The following is a 20,571-nucleotide window of genomic DNA, read 5'->3' on the forward strand; positions in this document are numbered from 1 at the left end:
GAGGCTGCTTTTCTTCAGCTGGAACTGGGCTTTAGTCAAAGTGTCAATTCTGGCACAAAACCTTCTGACCTCTGCTGAAAGGCTGAAGATGTAGAGGAATTTCACCTTTCAACATCACAACAACCTAAAGCATACCTCCAAATCAACAAAAGAATGGCTTGACCAGAAGTGGGATGACCTGAAGAGGGCTGTGCACAGAATGTGCCCTCACCATCTGATAGATTTGGAGCGTTTTTGCAGGGAAGAGTGGGCAAAGATTCCCAAGGTAAGATTTATTTGATTCAATTTCAATTTATCAGATGGCAAATTTATTCGATTTGCCATGCTGATAGGCTCCTACCCCACAAGACTGTCATAAAATTAAAAAGTGCTTCAACAAAATATTAGTTTAAGGGTGTGCATCTTTATGCAGCTTATTATTTTTATTGTTATTTCCCCTTAAAATATTTCTGTTTCTTTTTCAGTTGAACTGTACAGCTTATATATTATATTAAAGGTGGAAAAAATCTGAAACAATTTATCTTGGTCTGATTTTTTTTTACATCTCAAACATCAAACATCTTAAAAGGGTGTGTGTTTTGTACTGGCTACCATAGTACAATATGCACTAAAAGGGAAATATTTCTTTTAGGTTTGTTTGGCTGAGATTATGTGTGTGTCTTCCTCTGAGTCAGCTTTTTGACTTTTGACAACTGCCTGGCCAAATCCCTTCATTTATTTATTTTGGCAATGTTTTTTGGAAGTAGGTTGCCATTGCCTCCTTTCTAGAGCTGAGAAGACTGACTGGCAAAGTTAACTTGTTTGCTTAGCGAAAGACCAGCTACTACATTTATTAATTTATTAATGGACTTTTTGCTGAAAAAGGAAAAAAATGAACTTCTAATTTTGGGGTATGATGATTAGGAAAGGCAGCTTATGGAAGAAAAAAATATATGATGCAACCTTAGAAAAAGAGGATAAACTATAAATGCATTTATAACTGCTGTGAAAAAGACCAAAAACCACTTCGTTATACTCTTTTCTTCTTCTATTTTCTTCCTTACTTATTCACTATTCTTTCTTATGTTCTATTATCTTCTATTTATCAATGCATTCAACAGGGGGGGAAATTGGCAAGTAGATTTGGTATCTGGATTACCTAAGAGTTTTCTTTATATGAAGTTCATATTCTTACCGATCTGGAATGGAGCTCTATAATTCAAACTGCTATGGGTCTCCTAAACTAGTGCTTATCTAATATGCGGGGACTGCAGTCGATTGCAAGGGTGAACAAACAAAGGCACAGCAGAGACTGTAATTTTGAAACTGAGTCAGAAGTACCCCTTTTTTGGGAAGGGGGTGTCTGTCGTAACTTCAAATGGTCCCTAAGTTATCTGAATAATTGTAATTAATAATATACTAAAATAACAAAACAAGCAACTTCAAACAAAATTCAACAGTTTTTAGAACACAGACACGCAAATGTTCTGCTGAAAAATTGTATTTCTGTTCATTAGAAAAGAGATTTTTCTTTTCCTGTTTGTTTTTCAGAGGCAGTACTACTACAATTAAGTTTAGTATGAAATCCAGCATATTAGGGTGATAATAATAATGAACGGAGACCATTCAAGCCAGTCTTCCAAAATTCAAATATTTTGTACAATTTAACTTATTTATTATATTCTGCAAAGAATTCTCTACAAAAAGTGTGCATTAAGAAATTTTTGTGTTGTAAAAAAGCAAATATAGGGAAAGCCGCAATCAGACTATTAGAAAGAGTAGTACTGAGAATCACATTTAGATTGTCTTTCAGTTTTCACAAACTAAATAAGTGGCAGAATATTAGATATAATAAGTAAACGCCTGCAATGTTGACCTAATGGATTGAGACAGTGCAGCATTCCCTGTGCCAGAGGCACCATTCAAATTAATAAAAGAAAGTCTAAGATGAGAACACGTATAGTTTTCTCTTACCTCAGATGCACCAGAGAGTCTGGGTACTGTAGCAGGAGCATAAGATGACTCTTTCAAATGATGCTCTGTTGACCCCTTTCTGTCCTGGCTCTGTCCTTCTTCACATCGCATCTCACTTCTTCCAAGTTGACCATAGTCTCTTCTACCCCACGTGAAGACTTTCTCTGTCTCTAAATATCAGTGACATAATTGCAGTGTTAGTTCTTGAACTTAACATAAAACCATGATAAAACGTTATTAAGCTGCGCAAGATTGGAATACGTCACATTAAGCTTTTCTTTTCATTAAATATTTCCTTCTCTTCACTTTACATATTTTACACACCAATGGAGTTAGGAGTTGAATTCATAAGTAGCACTAACTATTAATGAGATTACCTGGTTTTGGCTTAGTACAGTTTCTAGGAATTCAACCATGGTAATTTGCTGAGCATGTTTCCTTTTGCTTGTTTGTTACATTGATATTGTATGTTTCTTCCAGCCAAGATATATTGTATAAGAACTCTTTAAATGTTATTCTCACAACAACATTGATGGGTAGGTTATGCTGAGAAATAATGACTGCTCCCAAAGCATCTCAGAAACCTCCCTGTCCCTAATCTAGCAATATAACTATGCAAACATTTTGGTTTGTGACTTAATACAGAGGTGGTAAGTTATGTGCTGTACCTTGTATCTATTTTGAAGTTTTCTGAACGGCCAACTTTCATTGCCTTGCAGTCTCGTGCCCCCACCCAAAAAAAAGAGAAGAGGAACTACCCTTCTAGCAGAACAAAATATATTCATTTCTACCTTAGTACAACGTGTGAACTTGGCTTGTTAAAATTTAGTCCAACAAGTTTAGAATGATCAATGAAATCAACCACAAACTAAAATATAAAAACAGGTGTATGTTCAAATAACATGTACACATCACTTTCAAGATGAAGCCCTCAGGAATCATGAGGAGCAGTTCCCAGGCTTGTGAATATTTTAGCTTACTTCTCACCAGTTTTCTCCTAATCTCCTCACCCTAAGAGGAAATGAGTCAAGAAACTCTCCTACGTATGGATGAAATACTCAATTAACAGTTTTCCAATTCCCCCTGGAAGTCACAAGTCTACCACATTAGCCATATCTTTGTCCCATTTAAAATTCATGATATAAACTTTTCCTTTGAAACTTTTAATAGTAATAACTAAATGCTGACTGCAATCTAATTTTAGTGATTTAATCATAAGCATATCAACATCACTCCATATCAAACTTAAATGCAGGTCTCAAAATAAAACTGAAATCTTATTTCTAGTTTAAAAAGAACAAGACCCGAGACATGCTTTATATTCGACTAAAGATATATAAACTAGTGAAGTCACCTCTCGAATACCCCAGTTTTCTAGTTTCCATTACTAATCTAATTTTAGATTCTTTGATTTGACCACTGGCAAAAATGACTATTAAGGAGATTTTATATGAAGAAAGTAAGCTGTTCTATTTACATAGCAAGTTGGTTCTATCTATATCCTTATTTTATATTGTAAACGGTTCCTTAGTTACACATGACTGTTCCTTGTTATTATTATTTAGCTTACATTGGCATTAATCCATTCCATGAGAAAGGCAACTGGTGCCTGAGCATTAAATGGAAACCTCTCTTATGTTTAGAATGTGAGTACCCATTCTTAATTTACACTTTGAAAAGTATTCATTCTTAAAACTTGCACTTGCATATTACAATTGCTTTTATTGCCACCTCCATTGCTACTTCAACTGGTTTTACACTGTATGTACATTTATATGAGACTTACTAAATTCTATACGTATGCCACCAGGTCTTCACTATCTGTGCTGGTTCAATATTTGAGAAAATGTTATATGAAGATAATACTTTTGTTATTAATCTATTTTTAGTATTATTCTAAGCATTATATAATATTAATTATTTAATCCTTTTGCTATGTAATATTAATTAAGTAGTACTCTCCCAAATTAATTTGGACAACTTGAAGATCTCTTTTGGATTCCAACCACTACAGCTGCTTTTTATTAGCCATGTTATGTGGAGACAGATGGCTGCTTAAATCCAAATATCTTTGACAGAATGGAAAAGGTAAACATTGACTGCCATCATGTTGGGTTACTGCTCAGTCATACAAACGGTAATCATGGTTGATAACTTGAATCTGAAAAAAAAGAACAGATAATGTGTGTATGTGGTGCATGTATGAGTGCGTGTGTGAGAGGGGGGGGAAGGGAGGGAGAGGGGGGGAGGGAGATGACTTAAAGATAAAAGTGGCTAGGAAGGAAAGACAGTATTACACTATTACAAGTGGCTAAAGAGATACAAGAGTTGTGGTGGTGCAGTGGTTAGAATGCAGCACTGCAAGCTACCTCTACTGACTGCTGGCTGCAATTCGGCAGTTCGAGCCTCACCAGGCTCAAGGTGGATTCAGCCTTCCATCATTCCAAGATTGGTAAAATGAAGACTCAGATTGTTGGGGGGCAATATGCTGACTCTTTAAAGAGAGGGATGTAAAGCACTACGAAGCACTTTAAGAGCTATTGCTATCGCTACATGTCCCAGAATGATTTATAGGAAGGACACATAGGATCGCTATGCAAAGAGGATAACACAGTGTGAGATCTATCTACCTTCCTCAGATATCCAGAAGGAGAAGAACGACAGACACAAGAAAAAAGATTCAAGTTTTGCTCACCATAAGAGGTTGCCAGTTAAGTGTAGCATTCAATTAAGTAGTTGGGGAATTTAGTAGCAGTTACATTTTTGGATAATGGCATTGTTCTTTTAGCAGGAACAGTAGTAGCACACAAAGACACAATCTCTGAACTGTAGAAAAATTAGGTCATAAAATAATTTGCACTTTTCTTTTCCTTTTTCTTTATTGTACAAAACTGCTTTAATTGGTTTTCAGAGTTAAATGTTGTTAATTGCTGCCCAGAGTCGCATGCAAATGAGATGGATGGATGGATGGATGGATGGATGGATGGATGGATGGATGGATGAAAAGAAGGAAGGAAGGGAGGAAGAAAGGTTTTTTTAAAAATATTATAACTACTGTGAGAAGTCTCACTTTCTTTCTGCTACTGACATGAAATGCACATTCACATGTATTTGGCAAAAGCTGCAAACAAGGAACTATTTACACTTACACCTTTTGTGGCCTACATTTAAAATAGAAACACCATGCTCTTTCTAAAGGGCCTACCAAAAAAATAAATTAGTCACAAGCTATTCCATAAAAGTGACCTGTATTACAAATTATATACTGTTAGCAATTACAGCTATAAAGTCAGTACACAGACAGTTTGTACATGTTTAATGAGCACATTATAAAGGAACTCAGTAAAGCTTTGACAGCCCCATACCCTGTTTTATGTGCCCTAAGATGTTTGCAGAACTTCTGAGATTCAGACTAAAATCACAGAATAGCCCCAATAACACAGAATATGAATTGTTATTTGAAATATAATAAACTTCAGACATAGACAGGAAGATTCTACAATAAGGCATTACATGCAGAGGTGGTATTCAGCAGGTTCTGACCAGTTCTGGAAAACTGGTATCAGAAATTTTGCGTAGTTCAGAGGACCGGTAAATACCACCTCTGACTGCCCTCCCACCATTTATTCTCTGCCTCCCGAGTCCCAGCTGATCAGGAGGAAATGGGGATTTTGCAGTATCGTTCCCCTGCCAAGCCCGCCAAGCCATGCCCACCAAGCCAAGCCACGCCCACCAAGCCAAGCCAAGCCCACCAAGCCATGCCCACAGAACTGGTAGTAAAAAAAAAATTGAATCCCACCACTGATTACATACTATGTAAACCATCAGCAGACCTAAATGTTCAAGTCCACACATGTTTGTAAGTCAATCTTTTTCTTCCCCTCTCTTTTCAGTTATTTTCTAAAAATTCTTCTGGTCCATATGAGAAATGGGGCTCAGAGACATTTTGGAGAATAGAAATTATGCCTCAGGCTGATGTATTGCTTTGTGGTATACTATGTTTCCTTTTTTTAAAATTCAGTGACTTTATTTATAAAAAAACAATAAACAAGTCAAAGAATTTGGAAGTACCAAGGAGTGAATACCATTGTGTCTGGCACAAAGGATAGGCCCATATGTTAAGTTGCAGCACAGAAGATTTATTCAAGCCTACACACAAGAATTGAGTCAACTAACAGTCAGCACTAAATTGATGTTAGAAAAGGGTCAACAGAATTCAAGGGGAAGCTGGACATGAGTTGTTTGTGGCAAAATAAAGACTCTTAGCTGATAATATGTTTTACTCCACATTCCATTCTTCCATTGTCCCAATATCCCAATATCATTTCATCCAATACAATGTATTGTACAAACCACAGCCATCAAGTGAAGGATGCTTAACCCCAGCATCACCTTCTAACAGAGCAATAAACATGAATTTCCAGAGCCAGTTACTTGCAGGATCATCTTTTCCTGAAGGTATTTGCCAGTCCTTACTACATTAGATAAGATGGGTATGCTCCAGATCCCCTTCTTTAAATATTGCCACCTGATGGAACCACAAAGCCGTGCCTTCCCAGTGATGACCCCAGCCCTTTGGAACAGCTTCCTATTGAGATCTCGGGACTCTCTATATTTTTAACCCTCCAAAAGGCTATGAAGCTCTGGCTCTTTCTCCAAACATTGAGCTAGGATGGGGATTAAGTGTAAGGTTGATTTGGTACCTGGAGGGAAAGGGTACCTTTCTTTTTAACTGTGTTTTATGATTTGTTGTAAACTACTGAAGTTGTTGCATGAATAACACAGCAATAAATGTCAGGGGAAGGAGGGAAGAAGAGAGAGAAAGGAAGGAGAGAAAAAGGAAGAAAAAGAAAGAAAGAAAGAAAGAAAGAAAGAAAGAAAGAAGAAAAGAAGGAAGGAAGGAAAAAAAGAAAGAAAGAAAGAAAGAAAGAAAGAAAGAAAGAAAGAAAGAAAGAAAGAAAGAAAGAAAGAAAGAACCAACCAACCAACCAACCAACCAACCAACCAACCAGTTTCAACTTCATGCATGGACTAGTTATTTAAAAGTATCTGAAAATATTTATTACTTTTTTATCTCACCAAACTTCATCTATATTTTAGGCCTTATAAAAATCCTTCAATTATTATTTTGGTCATTAACCATCTTCCTGGTATTTTCTGACATTCTATTGCCAGTTATGGGAGAGAAGACATAAAATAAATGTTGAGGTCTTCCAAGATTTCACATGTTATTTTGCCAGCACTAACTTATCTATCATTTCTTACCAAAGACCTTGGATCACTGATTCTTCATATTTCACCTAGGACCTCAAACAGAATCAAACTGCTCAACAACAACAACAAAGGTCTTGTAGGATACATTCATCAACAAAATAAATCCTATTTAGTATTTCTCTAAGACATCACACTTTACCTTTATAATACTACATGGGAACAGAAGTATTTTTCAGAAGCTTTTAGTACAAGACCCCCAATACGCAACAGAAGCCTACTGGGTGGGACAATGTATTTCCTTTCCACCGCAGAACCTATGTGGAGCAGTGACATGCAGTCAGGTGAGGCAAGTGAGGCACAGCCTCACTTCTCAACATGAAAAGAAAAAAAATGTAAAAGGAAAAAATAAATTAAATGCTTGTATTTATCTACTGATCTGTACCATAAAGTTATTTTCCATTTAACTTCAGCAGTTTTACATTATTTGGTATTAAAATTGCAGAATTTTCACATTTACCATTGAACTAGTCAGGCGAGAGCTTGCAGTGAGGCTGCAGCGAGCTCAGCCTCTCAGGCGACAGCTGAGGTGAGGCTGAACTAGCTGCTGCTTCACCTTGGATGGCTCTGCTTAACTGTTTAAAAAAGCCTATAAAAATGTGCCCTCTACTATGAGGCAGGAGAACTGCGTGCCTCACCTAGTCTGACTTTTTAGTCGTTTTATGATCGCTCGGCACGAGCAGAGTTAAGCAGATGCTTAAAAGCCTAAAAAGTCAGACTAGGTGAGACACGCAGTTCTCCTGCCTCATAGTAGAGGGCACTCGTTCTTCCTGTGACTCAGCGGCAGCAGAGTAAGTGACAGCCGTTCCACGGAGGCATGGCCACGCTCCCATACTGGTACGCTCCCCTGCCCTGCAACCCATTTGCAAGGCACTTCTCAAAGAGAAGGAAGTGAGGGCGGGGCTTCTTCAGAGGACCCGAGGCAAGAGCAGAGTTGAAATCCTCTCTGAAGCAGCTGGAAAAGGTTACGTGTGGGCCAGAGGGAGGAGGAAGAATTCAAACTTCATCCTCCTGGTACTGTGCGGGGCTTTGGGCAAAGGCTGGAGGGAAGGACCCTGGCTCACTTGTGCTTTCCCTTTTCAAACCTGTAATCAGTGAAGCTGGATAGGATTTTTACATAGGGATCCTTTCGGGGCTGGGGAAAAGTGTGTGTGCTACAGCATGGCTCTTTGCCTGGCTTCCTGCCTCCTCCTGTGGTCTCCTCAGTGCTTGCTGGTGCTCTCCCTCCCCAAGTGTAGTGACTTCCTCCCCAGGCCCCCATCCATTTCTCTCTCTCTCACACACACACACACACAGAGCTGGATAAAACTATATAAAAATCCAGCCCAGCTTCACTGATTACAAGTTTGAAAAGGCAACTTGGCTCCGCCTGCCATCAAACTACACTTGAGGAGGGAGAGCACAAGCGAGCACTGAGGAGACTACAGGAGGAGGCAGAAAGCCAGGCAAAGAGCCATGCTGTAGCACACACACTTTCCCCCAGCCTCTTTCTTTTGGAAGGCTCGAATCGGCTCCCCTCCGGCTTCTCTGCCTCTCATCTCACCCCAGCCTGCCAGCAGGAAGTGAGTGAGTGGGCTTTATTGCGTTCCAGGCATTCCCCACCCAGATAGCAGGCTGTATTTGCAATGGGGGAGCTGTTTGGGGAAGGCAGCGGGGGAATGGGGGAGGAATGGCAGAGGAGCTGTTTCCAAGCCATTGGAAAAGATATCCAATCCAACGTGTGTGTGTGTGTGTGTGTGTGAGAGAGAGAGAGAGAGGGAGGAGGGAGGGAGGAGGGGAAGGGAGAAGAAAAAGAAAAAGAAAGAAGGAAACTTATTTCACAAAGGAGAAAAACAAATGCTGTCGCTTTAAATCGGAACTGAGCATGCCTGGCTGTGGAATTTTGGGAGTTGAAGTCTACAAGTCTTAATAACTTTAAATTGAAAAGGTGCAGGAAAGAACAAATTGGTTATATGGTTATATGTTATATGGTTTTATGTTTCTGAAGTTTTGGGGTTTGTGCAATATGAACATTGTGTTTCTAAAAGGCTTGTGAATGGAGCCAAACTTTCTCTAGGGTCATTATCTCATTACCTCTATCTGGCAGGCATGTGGAATGAGCCTCAGGCAGGTTTCTTTGTTAGCAGAAAGAAAGAAAAACAGCACAGCAATTTAGGGCTAGAAGGCTACTAGGAGGTCATCTAGTCCAACCCTCTGCTGCAGCAGGGAACCTTACATTGTATGGATTATTTTGGTGCCTCTAACAGAGAGGAAAATTGCCAGAAAGGAGAAATAGTTTACTAGGACAAGGCTGCCATGCAGAGGAAGGCAGAGATAGTCCTTGACTACAATTGAGCCCAAAATTTTGGTTGCTAAGCAAGAGCATTATTAAGTGAGCTTCACCACATTTTACCCAATCCATGACATCTCCTGGTGAGTGACATCAAGTTGGCCACTCCCACCTAGTCACATGACTGCCAAGCCACTCCCACAAAACAGGCCACACCTACATAATAGGTTCTAAAAAAATTTGAAACCCAACACTGCAACAGTGCCTCACCAGCCATAAACCTCACCGCACGTCACTGATGTGGAGCTACCCAACTCAGCTTATAATTTTATGGTATATTCCTTCGCTAGGTCTTTGGTATAGCTGCAGCTGGACAGGGAGAGTGGAATGACACTGTAAGCATTTTTTTTCCATTTCCTTCAATCCATTTACACAAGAAAGGATGTGTATATCTTTAATGTACTGAGAATTATTTTCCCATTTTAAAAATCCATAACAAGCAGACCTGTGGATTTATTCAGAACAACACAAAGATAAACAAACTCCCTTAATTAAGACTCCATTTGTTATTGGCTACCAGCATAAGGAGGAAGGCAGTTATTCTAAACCAAGAATGACTCACCCTTTAAAGGTTTAAGACTTTGTTCTTTCCTTTCTTCTTCAACACATTTCTGCTATATTTAGAACTTCCTTTAGTCAAACCACTTCAATGAGATTATTACATAACCTAATTTACATCTGCAACATTATAGAATCTACTCCCATTCTCACAAAAATATCAATTATAAAAAGAGTGACTTTCAGTTTTGGTTTGACATTCTTTTTTAATAAAACATGCTGTAAAGATGGGCTTTACACACTATTGCTTTCATTCCCAAATCCTTAGAAGCAACAAGACATGCAAGCAAGTAAGAAAAAGAAAAGGATCCAGTAACATGAGATCATTTCTCTGACATGGAGTAGATAGATGATGTTTGCAGGTGGGAGAATTTCAACCCCAAACCACCCCAGCGAGGCTGTCGAAGTGATGTCCCGGTGTTTGGAAGCCGTCGGGGTCTGGATGGGGGACAACAGACTCAAACTCAACCCCTCCAAGACTGAGTGGCTGTGGCTACCGGCACCTCGGTTCAGCCAGCTGACTCCAACGCTGGCCATAGGGGGCGAACAATTGCCCCCTGTGGAACGGACGCGCAATTTGGGCATCCTCCTAGATGCCCGGCTGTCAATGGACGACCATGTGGCAGCCGTGGCAAGGGGGGCGTTTCCACCAGGTTCGCCTGGTGCGCCAATTGCGCCCCCTTCTGGACCGGGATGCCTTATGCACGGTCACTCATGCACTGGTGACGTCTCGCCTGGACTACTGTAATGCTCTCTACATGGGGCTTCCCTTGGGACGCGCCCGAAGACTGCAGCTAGTCCAGAACGCAGCCACGCGGGCAGTCATGGGGAGTACCAGGTACTCCCACGTAACACCGCTCCTGCGCGAGCTGCACTGGCTGCCTGTGGTTTTTCGGGTGCGTTTCAAGGTTTTGACCACCATCTTTAAAGCGTTCCATGGCACAGGGCCTAGCTACCTGCGGGATCGCATCCTCCCACACACATCCCTGCGGCCAATTCGCTCTCACAGGGAGGGGCTTCTCCTGGTGCCGTCCACTAGGCAATGCCAACGGGCGACACCAAGGAGTAGGGCCTTCTCTGTGATGGGCCCAACCCTCTGGAATGACCTCCCCCCCGACATTAGAACCACCACCGACTTCCGCTCCTTCCGACAGAAATTGAAGACACACCTGTTCCGACTGGCTGGCCTGGCATAATTATAACGTCTACCTCCTGGCATACATATTTTTTACTGGTTTTTTAGGGGGATTGTTCTTTTAAATTTAATTTTATAGGATATTTGTTGGGATTTTAAATCTTTAAATTTTAAATTATTTACTTAGCAGTACAGTTCTGTATATTTTTTATCCTCCTCTTATTTATTTACCTATCTACTTAATAATTGTAATTGTCTAAATTTTATAGTTATTCTGATGTATTTCTGATATGGACTGTACACCGCCCCGAGTCCCTTTCGGGAGAGGGGGCGGTCTATAAGCGCTAAATAAATAAATAAATAAATAAATAAATAAATAAATAAATAAATAAGAATCTGACAAAACCTCTGCCAATTTCACCTTTGTCTGGTCTAGTAAATTGAAGCCCCAGTGCAATCAAACTATTATTTCCCTTACAGAACTCATGATCTCACTAATGAAGAAATGGAGCCATAGTATCTTATTTAAAGAAAATATCTATATTGTATCTAGGCCAGAAAATAAACGGCAACTGTGGAAAGCTACAATGAATAGCATTTCTGTCCAATATTGATGGCAAATTAGAAATATAGACCTACTATTAAGAGTCGTATAAAATTCTGATAGTTTTTATAAAGCATCGTTTGAGTTAATTAAACGTTAGGGCTACAAACAGCAGAGTTTTAGTAGAATATACATGGCTATTCTTCTTGTCTGAAGTCGTAGTCTAAGATAATATGATATTGGGAAAAAATCCTTTTAAAACTCATTTTGGCATCTGTTGCATTCTATGTTAAGAACTTCTAAGAGTAAGATTGATAGTATATTTTAGGAAGTTTTTATATTTGGACATATAGTATATTTTATTCTTGCATAGCAAGGCATAGTTGCAATTATATTTGCAAAGTTGCAAAAATGCAATAATACTATAATACCTCAACACTACCTCAGCTAATTTACAGATTACATGAATACCAATCAGCACACTAATATTAAAAATCAAATATTTTTCTGACACAGTGTTTTGCCATATCTTCAACAAATCTGAGTCTAAAATCCCTTTTAAGATCCATACAAATATTATTTACAATCAAGTAGATGTTATTTTATTTTAGATATAGTCTTTTTTAGGTTATACCTGATTGCACCACCAAGTGTGTCCAACCACTCCAAATTCTTCTAATTTTTTCACCCTCAAAATAGTGAGCTTCAATCTTCTCAGGTTCCAAAACAATAGTGTCTTTACTTAATAGTTGCTTGTGCTTATTGTTTCCCCAAACATATAAATCTCCGTCATCTTAAAAAGAGAGAAAGAATAAAATAGCAATTAAGACATTTTTGTATCATTTCTTAAGGACACAGATATAATGATTAAATGTCATTGCTCCATGCACAAATAGTAAAGAACTTAACTTTAAAAGGAAGCTACAATTCAGAAATGCCAAAGCACAAGAAACCACACACAATTCACATTGTATGCAATTAAATTTCTCCAAAACCCAAATCTGTAATACGTATATAAACCAAATCATTCCCATGCAAACAAGTGCATCCAGGAAATACAAACACATAGCCTTGACAACATCAAGGCACAATACGTACACACAGTGCAAGCATAATAAATATTCCTTCATTGGTTTCTCATAAGAAAAGAGCATACTGACTAAAGGTTTTTGTATTGTCAGAAAAAACATTTATCTGAACCAGGGGTGTCAAACTCAAATTCATTGAGGGCTGCATCAGGATTGTTTGACCTTGGGGTGGGGGGTGGGGAGCAGAAGTGGTATTCTACCGGATCAGACCGGTTCGCCCAAACCGGTAGCGGAAATCGTGGGTGGGCCCGCCCAGGTGGGCCCACATACCCTGTTTCTTTTTTGTCCTATTTAGGGACGTTTTTTGAGCAAAGCACATGTACGGAAGGCCAGGAGCATGCATGGACGGGGCACGTACACACACACACATTTGTGAACTGCTAGGGAAGGTAAGTGAAAACCACCCCTGGACATCACTCGTGTCAGGGGCATCTGTGGTAGCTGGGGTGAGGCTGGGGAGGATCCATTGTCTCCAGAACAGAAAAGTGAGACCAGGGAGAGTGCCACACCCTTGTCCTCCAGAGAAGTCTTGCCGTCTGCTGGTGTCCAAGTGCTAAGGCAGGACTTCCCTTCCTTCCTTCCTTCCTTCCTTCCTTCCTTCCTTCCTTCCTTCCTTCCTTCCTTCCACCATCAGCTTGTACTTCTCTGTTTCCAGGGCAGATCTTAACGCCCCATGGGCCGAATCCAACCCACAGGCCTTGAATTTGACACCCCTGATCTTAACAAATCTTAAAAAAGGATAGATAACAACAAACTAGGCACTCAGCAGATGGAGATGAGAAGACCATTAGGTACAGTGAAAAGAAAAACTAAATGCAAGGATTGTACTTTGTCTTTATTGACTGAGTGTTGGCAAGTTTTTTTTTTCAAAAGTAGTTTGCCACCGCCTTCTTCCCATGTCTGAGAGAAAATAAGCGTGCCAAAATCACACAGTTGCCTTCGCCACCAAGGACTAGAAACTTAGGACCTCCCAGTTTCTAACTTGGTGTTTTTAATCACCACACTAAACTTGGTATCCTCAGCAGGACTAGCAGCTGCCAAAATTCTTTGGGCTTTAATTTCCTGAGTTTTTTCAATACATTTCACTTATTCTCAGTTCTTGGATTTGCTTGCAAGCTTAGGTATCTAAGTGGTTCAGTTCTGCTTATGAGGATGAACACATGAAAACGGCTAAAAAAAATACAGACAAAAATCCACACATCAAAATCACATGAACCATATGAAGAACATCTGAATGGGAGAAGGAAATAGATGCTTTAAAACATACATTCAGACACTCCCAAGGAAACTTGAACTAATATCAGAAACAGAATGTTTTGTATGGTTCAGCCAAGCCAAAGGAATAGGTGCAGACAAGGAAACATACCTGTGAGTGACACAACATGATGTGAGCCGGAAGCTACACTCCTCACTTTGACATTTTCAAAACCTAGGAGAGTAATCCATTTATGTCATGTGTTAAAGAGACAATTCCTTTCCACAGAGATTTTCTGTATTACAGAATGTCACAAACAAAACTAAAGCGAAAAAAATGTTAGATATATAGAAATCATTGCTGCATAGGTCATGTTGGGTTTACTACACCACAAGCAAATTTTAATAGATCAAGGGTCACTTTGATACAGCTGAATAGACTTTAAAAATACAAGCATATAGATTTACAATGAAATTAATGTTCAAGAACCAGGACTTGGTTTAAGTAGCCTGAGTTGGTACAGGGGTTTGAACAAAAGAAATGTTGCTATTGTGAAAACCACCGAAAATAAAATGAATAGCAATAGTGAGGTTTGGGAATGTCTTCCCTTGAACTATAATTCCTGGATTGCCAGGTTTTCTGTAGGAAAAACAAAGCCTTAGATCATAAGATAGGAATATCTATCGAAAGTGTTGTTCTCCTCCTTAACATGAAAAATGAACACTAGATATTCTTGTCATTTATAAGTTAAATATGAGCCACTATCATGGCTCAGCTGTTAAAAAGGCAAATGTTATATTTGGATATGTCACCGTGAAAGACCGAAATTGGTGAATGTCGACATTCACCGGTGAATGTTGGTGAATGTCGACATTCACCGGTGAATGTCGACACATACCAATTTCGCTCTTTCACGGTGACATTTGTTACTGTGAAAGTCCAACGAGTCAGCGTACCGCTTTACTTTTCCTTTTCAATTCGCGGTCCTGGAAACTACTCGTTCTAACCGCCCAGGATCGCAGGTTTTTTTTAAAAAAAAACCGCGAATAGAAGACGCTTAAAAGGAAGCGTCTTCCTTTTAAGGAAGTGTCAACAGGATAAGGGTATTAGGGTAAGGGTATTAGGGTAAGGGTGTCGGTTTTAAAAAAAAAAACTCCGCGAATAGAAGACGCTTAAAAGGAAGCGTCTTCCTTTTAAGGAAGTGTCGACAGGATAAGGGTATTAGGGTAAGGGTATTAGGGTAAGGGTGTCGGTTTTAAAAAAAAAAAACTCCGCGAATAGAAGACGCTTAAAAGGAAGCGTCTTCCTTTTAAGGAAGTGTCGACAGGATAAGGGTATTAGGGTAAGGGTATTAGGGTAAGGGTGTCGGTTTTAAAAAAAAAAACTCCGCGAATAGAAGACGCTTAAAAGGAAGCGTCTTCCTTTTAAGGAAGTGTCGACAGGATAAGGGTATTAGGGTAAGGGTATTAGGGTAAGGGTGTCGGTTTTAAAAAAAAAAAACTCCGCGAATAGAAGACGCTTAAAAGGAAGCGTCTTCCTTTTAAGGAAGTGTCGACAGGATAAGGGTATTAGGGTAAGGGTATTAGGGTAAGGGTGTCGAGAGGATAAGGGTATTTAGCAAATATTTCGGACATACACCAAGCGACTATGTGAATGTCGACATTCCGACATTCACCGGTGAATGTCGACATTCACCAGATTTCGGACTTTCACAGTAACAGATATAGTAACAGGATCATAGAATCCAAGTCATTGGGGAAATACTTGTTGATTTCATTGGGTCCTGTTAAGAACCCACTTGGGGTGGCAGGGATATGCCAACATTCAAAAAGAGTAATAGCAAAATAAAACAAGTTCAGAGAAGAGCTACCAAGATAGTGAGGGTTCTGCTATGAAAAGTTTAAAAATCTGACTATAATTTACCTACAGAATAGACAACAAGGACACACATTTATATGCTGCCCACCTCAGTCTGCAAAATGACTCTGGGCAGCATATATGCACAAAAGCCCCAAACAGGCATCAATATCGTGTATAGCTTTAAAAAAACAAACCTGGAACTTTGCAAGGTTCCTTTGCCCTCAAGAAAGAAGGAATGTTTTTTTCTTGGCAGATTCGCTTTGCTTGAGATGCCATACCGATGCCCCATTGAAATACAGAACCATTTTCTGCTCACACAAAAGGAAAATAAATTGTCAAGATTAAAAACTATTCCCCGGATAACAGCCTGAAGAAGTACATTAATGTGTCTTATTCATCAGCATAACCGTTCACATTTAGCACATAACTTGTAAAATATAATTTAGCCGTACGCATAATCCTTTGTGATCATTTGTTCAGCAACTGTTCAAACTTACAATAGCGCTGAAAAAAAATGGACCTGCAACCAGGGCTGGGATTCAAAGATTTTAGCAACTGGTTCTCTGCCCGATTGCTGAGTGGCCATGACCATGGTGAGTGTGGCCTACTTAGCCTCCTGCACCATGTGGGAGAGCATTTTTGCCCTCCCTGGGCTCCGGAGGCTTTCCTCGAGCCTCCAGGAGGACAAAAACGGCCCCCCAGACAGGCACATTTCCAGACTTCCCTAACTTCCGGGAGGCCCGTTTTTCACCCTCCGTGCAGACCCTGCACTTACCTGCCATCCAAAATGGGCTGCATGGACACTCCTGGGAGGAGGTGGGTGGGTGGGGCCAGCCAGTCCTTGCAACTACCAATTCAGCAAACCAGATGTAAAATTAGCATCTGATTCGCCCGAACCAGTCCGAACCGACTGAATCCCACCTCTGCCTACAACCCATTCTCAGAGTTCTGGTCACTGCAGCATCCCCATAATAAAAATGTGGGTGCTTGGCAACTTGCCCACACTTACAACAGTCACAGGACCCACAATCACATTCCCTTATCCTGCACAAAATGCCTCTGCTTCAATTCCTCACAATCAAATCTTCACCCCGTATCTGCCCTTCTGGCACCCTGCACAGCATGGCTGAAATGAAGACACTGCTATATTCTTCCACCACCTTTCTACTGCCACCACATCTCCAAGTGACCCTTCCTCTTTGTCCTCCTTGAAGCTGTCATCTTCTTTTTCTTCCTCCTTTATCTCAGCATCACCTTACCTGCCCTGTGCTGGGCTCAGCAACACCATCCAGCCTCAGGCCTCATGTCAGTGGTGGACCTGTCCCTTCCCCTTGCCACTGCTCCACCCCTCACCACCATCTCTGACCCCAGCAAGGACACCATGGGGTTTGAAGCTCACCAGTGTCAACAAGCCCAGCACAGGATAGGTAAGGCAATGCTAAGAGAAGACAAGAAGACAGAGGAAGAAACAGGGAGGAAAGTCCACTGAAGGTCATGGGGGCAGGGAAAAGGCAATGGTAGAATACCGCATTGTCTTCATCTCAGCCATGCTGAACAAGGTGGACAAAACAACAAAGATGGATGGTGGGGAGGGATAGGCAGTGAAGGAGCTGAAGCAAATATAATTCATTCAGAGCAGTAAAATCATGATAATGAAACTGAGTTGCTAATCGATTGAATATGACAATAGAAGGACAATTAAGCATGGGTTAAAATATATAAAACATGGACATATATAGAACTTTTAAGATGATGAACAAAGCGAGATGTGTACCGCTTGTTATTCTATATAGTAGATTAAGGGAATTGTAATGAACATTGAACATAAGGATTGTTATTTAAAGACAATTAAGGGTGATCTAATCCAAAATATGGTAAAATAGAGAGGGAACATGAAATATACTTACAGTGGGAAACCATTGAGATTTAAAGGCAGAAGCACAAATTGGGGGTGCGTAAGGATGTGTAATTATATAAATATAATAATGAGAACAGCTGGGAATTGTAACCAGGTGTTCATCTCGGACAAAACTAGGCAGGGGAGGGGGGGGGGGGGTTAAAGGCACAATGACTATATATGTATACTTTTTTGTTCTATTTCTTTAAAAAAGGAGGAAGATATATGTTAAAATTAAATATGTATATTGAAAAGGAATTATAAATACCATCAACATAAAATGGAGCTTGCTCAGAAGCTGAAATACACCAAGCAAATGAGATGAAGAGTGTGAAGTAGAGGAGAGAGATAAGGGAAGAAGAGAATGATAGGAGAGAGGGAAGGGAGGAGAAGAGGAGAGAGGAAGGGGAAGTGGAGAAGGGAAGGATGACAGAGGGAAGAAAGAAGGTAGGGAGGGGAAGGAGATAGGAAGAAGAAAGTGATGGATAAGGTACAAATATGGTGTATGGAGAACAGAAGAGCCAATAATCATTTTTGGGAGTTGATGGTAAGATGAACTGATGTAAACATTTAATAATATAATACGATGTTGGCTATGTAATAGTATACATGTGTATATGTTATGAAAACGAAAAAATAAAAAACAAGAATAAATGAAAAAGAGCAGTAAAATCAAGTTGGCCTCTTCTGGCTCGGTGATCCCTTGAAAGCATCGTTTGCCAGCAAAGAATCAAGGCTCAGGGCTAGGAAGAACCCAGCCAGAAATAGCTTAGATCAAGGTGGGAACTGTCAGGGAACAGGGGACGTGATCTGCAACTTTCTCTTCTGGCTTCTGATAAGCCACTAGGAAAGCTGGGAGGTCACCTAACAACCACAACCAGAACTGCCTGAACCACTGTTGCTAAGGGTGTGATGTTTCACTCAATAACTACTTCACTTAGCAACATAAACTCATGTCCCAATTAGGGTTGTAACCCAAGGACTACCATTAATATTTTCAAGATCCCTAATACGCTACACCTTCAACCAGTGAGGGCCACTTTGTGCACCTATTTTTTAGAATGAGTGCTGTACCATCCCAGTTAATACCAGAAGAAACAATGTAATATTGATTTCCAGGCTTTAATTAATGAAACCTATTCAGCAATTTATATAGTTTAAACGGCTGAGAGTAAAAGACCAAAATTATCCTAATTATAAATTCCTTTTAAAAGTCTTCTAAATGGCTTTTTAAAGGTATCCATGAAAGTTAAATAATCATCAAAGAATATATTCCATAAAATACCTTTCATATTAGCCAGTCATTGAATATTGAATCAATGAATTATTTCTTAAACACTTCATGTTTTTTTCTAGCAAATTCACAGAGCAGTTTCAGCTACAAAATTAAACTCATCTGATCACAGTATTACATTATTATTGTTAATTTCACTATAAAGGTGTAACTCACCAGCCACAGCAACAGCATGCCTGAGTCCAGCAGCAATATTTATTATTTTATCCTGTAAAGGCTATGAGAGAAATGAGAGGATGGTGAGAGAAATATATATGTCATAAAACATATTGTAATAATTCTATTGAATTAAATACTTGATTTTTCAAACAGGAAACATGAAGGTAAGTATAAAATATCCTCAAAACTTACAGCAAAAATCCATAGTGACCTGTAAAACAAACCATCTCATTTTTACAAAACTGCTTTTTTCCTCTCTCTGGCAGAGTGATTAAAAAGCTTTGGTGAGGGAGATCACTTCTGGTTTCCGAAGGCGACAGACGTTGGTCCGCTGTTCACTTCTCTGGTGGGCTCCTTTTAGGAGCACAGGAGGTCTTGGAGGGACCACCTGCCGTAGGGCGGCTTGCTGGAACCCTCCGGATAGGCGGCAGCCATGGGGGGTCTCCAGTTTCGCCTCAGGAGTTGGGGAGTGTAGGGGGTGCATAACAGCACCTTCGCTGAATGGATTCCGGAAGGAAAGTTAACTACATGGAGCGGCTGAAGTGCTGGAGATGAGAAATTCGCTCCAATCTCCTTAATTGCTTTTAACTGATGAGCAGCGGCTTTTTTATAAGTTGTGGATTCAATCTGTTTGAAGTAGGAAGATTGGAGGGGGGTTGCTTTTTTTATTCTACCCCTCTCAGGCAAAGCGGCATTTGGACTGTCTCTCAATCTCGGAATGGAGATAGAGAGCAAAAAGTTGAATTAGCCACTTGAACTAACTACGTGAAAAGATTTATATCATAACTGCAAGAGCTGATTGCCGAGTTGTTTTGAAAGCTTTATGGAAGTTTTTAATGTTCTGCTCCTGATTCCGAGGAGGAGCCAAGATGGCCTGCTCCCTTCTTCTTCTTCGCACTTATAAATGAAGTCTGCCTTTTGAAACTACCTTTGAAGAAAGTCTGGCTTTATATTATCCCCCTGAAGGACTCTTGGAGCCTCTCCTGTTACGTGGTCTTTCTGGATTTGGATTATTTGATTTCTTTTTTTTTTTTTTTTTTGAGTGACTTCTTGGCTTGGAACTGTGACAGAGGGTTAATTTTCACTTTTGGATTTGCCTGTCTTCTCGGACTCACTCGGCTGCACGCTTCATAGACGCCATTTCTTTTGCAAAAGATTTATACTCTTTCTGAACTTAGACAATGGGGCCCAGAAAACCACCTACAGGCAAAGCAGCCTCGGCACCTACTTCTACTGCATCTAGTCCAACGATTCAACAGACAACAATTTCATCATTTTCACAAGAAAG

At 40.0% G+C, this 20,571-nt stretch overlaps 1 protein-coding gene across 5 annotated transcripts in view; it reads right to left on the bottom strand.

The window, feature by feature from the left end:
* Nucleotides 1-20,571, bottom strand: part of SERGEF (secretion regulating guanine nucleotide exchange factor) — a 120,746-nt gene that overhangs the window by 88,368 nt on the left and 11,807 nt on the right. For all 5 annotated transcript variants that reach the window (XM_081936268.1, XM_081936266.1, XM_081936267.1 and 2 more), the window contains exons 5-9: nucleotides 19,281-19,341; nucleotides 16,128-16,241; nucleotides 14,245-14,307; nucleotides 12,425-12,583; nucleotides 1,954-2,123 (exon numbers count right to left, since the gene is read on the bottom strand). In XM_081936268.1, the coding sequence (XP_081792394.1) occupies nucleotides 1,954-2,123; nucleotides 12,425-12,583; nucleotides 14,245-14,307; nucleotides 16,128-16,241; nucleotides 19,281-19,341 (567 nt within the window). The remainder of the gene's footprint in view (nucleotides 1-1,953; nucleotides 2,124-12,424; nucleotides 12,584-14,244; nucleotides 14,308-16,127; nucleotides 16,242-19,280; nucleotides 19,342-20,571) is intronic.

The sequence above is a fragment of the Natrix helvetica genome (assembly GCF_964273705.1).
Source record: "Natrix helvetica genome assembly, chromosome: 1".
Lineage (NCBI taxonomy): Eukaryota > Metazoa > Chordata > Lepidosauria > Squamata > Natricidae > Natrix > Natrix helvetica.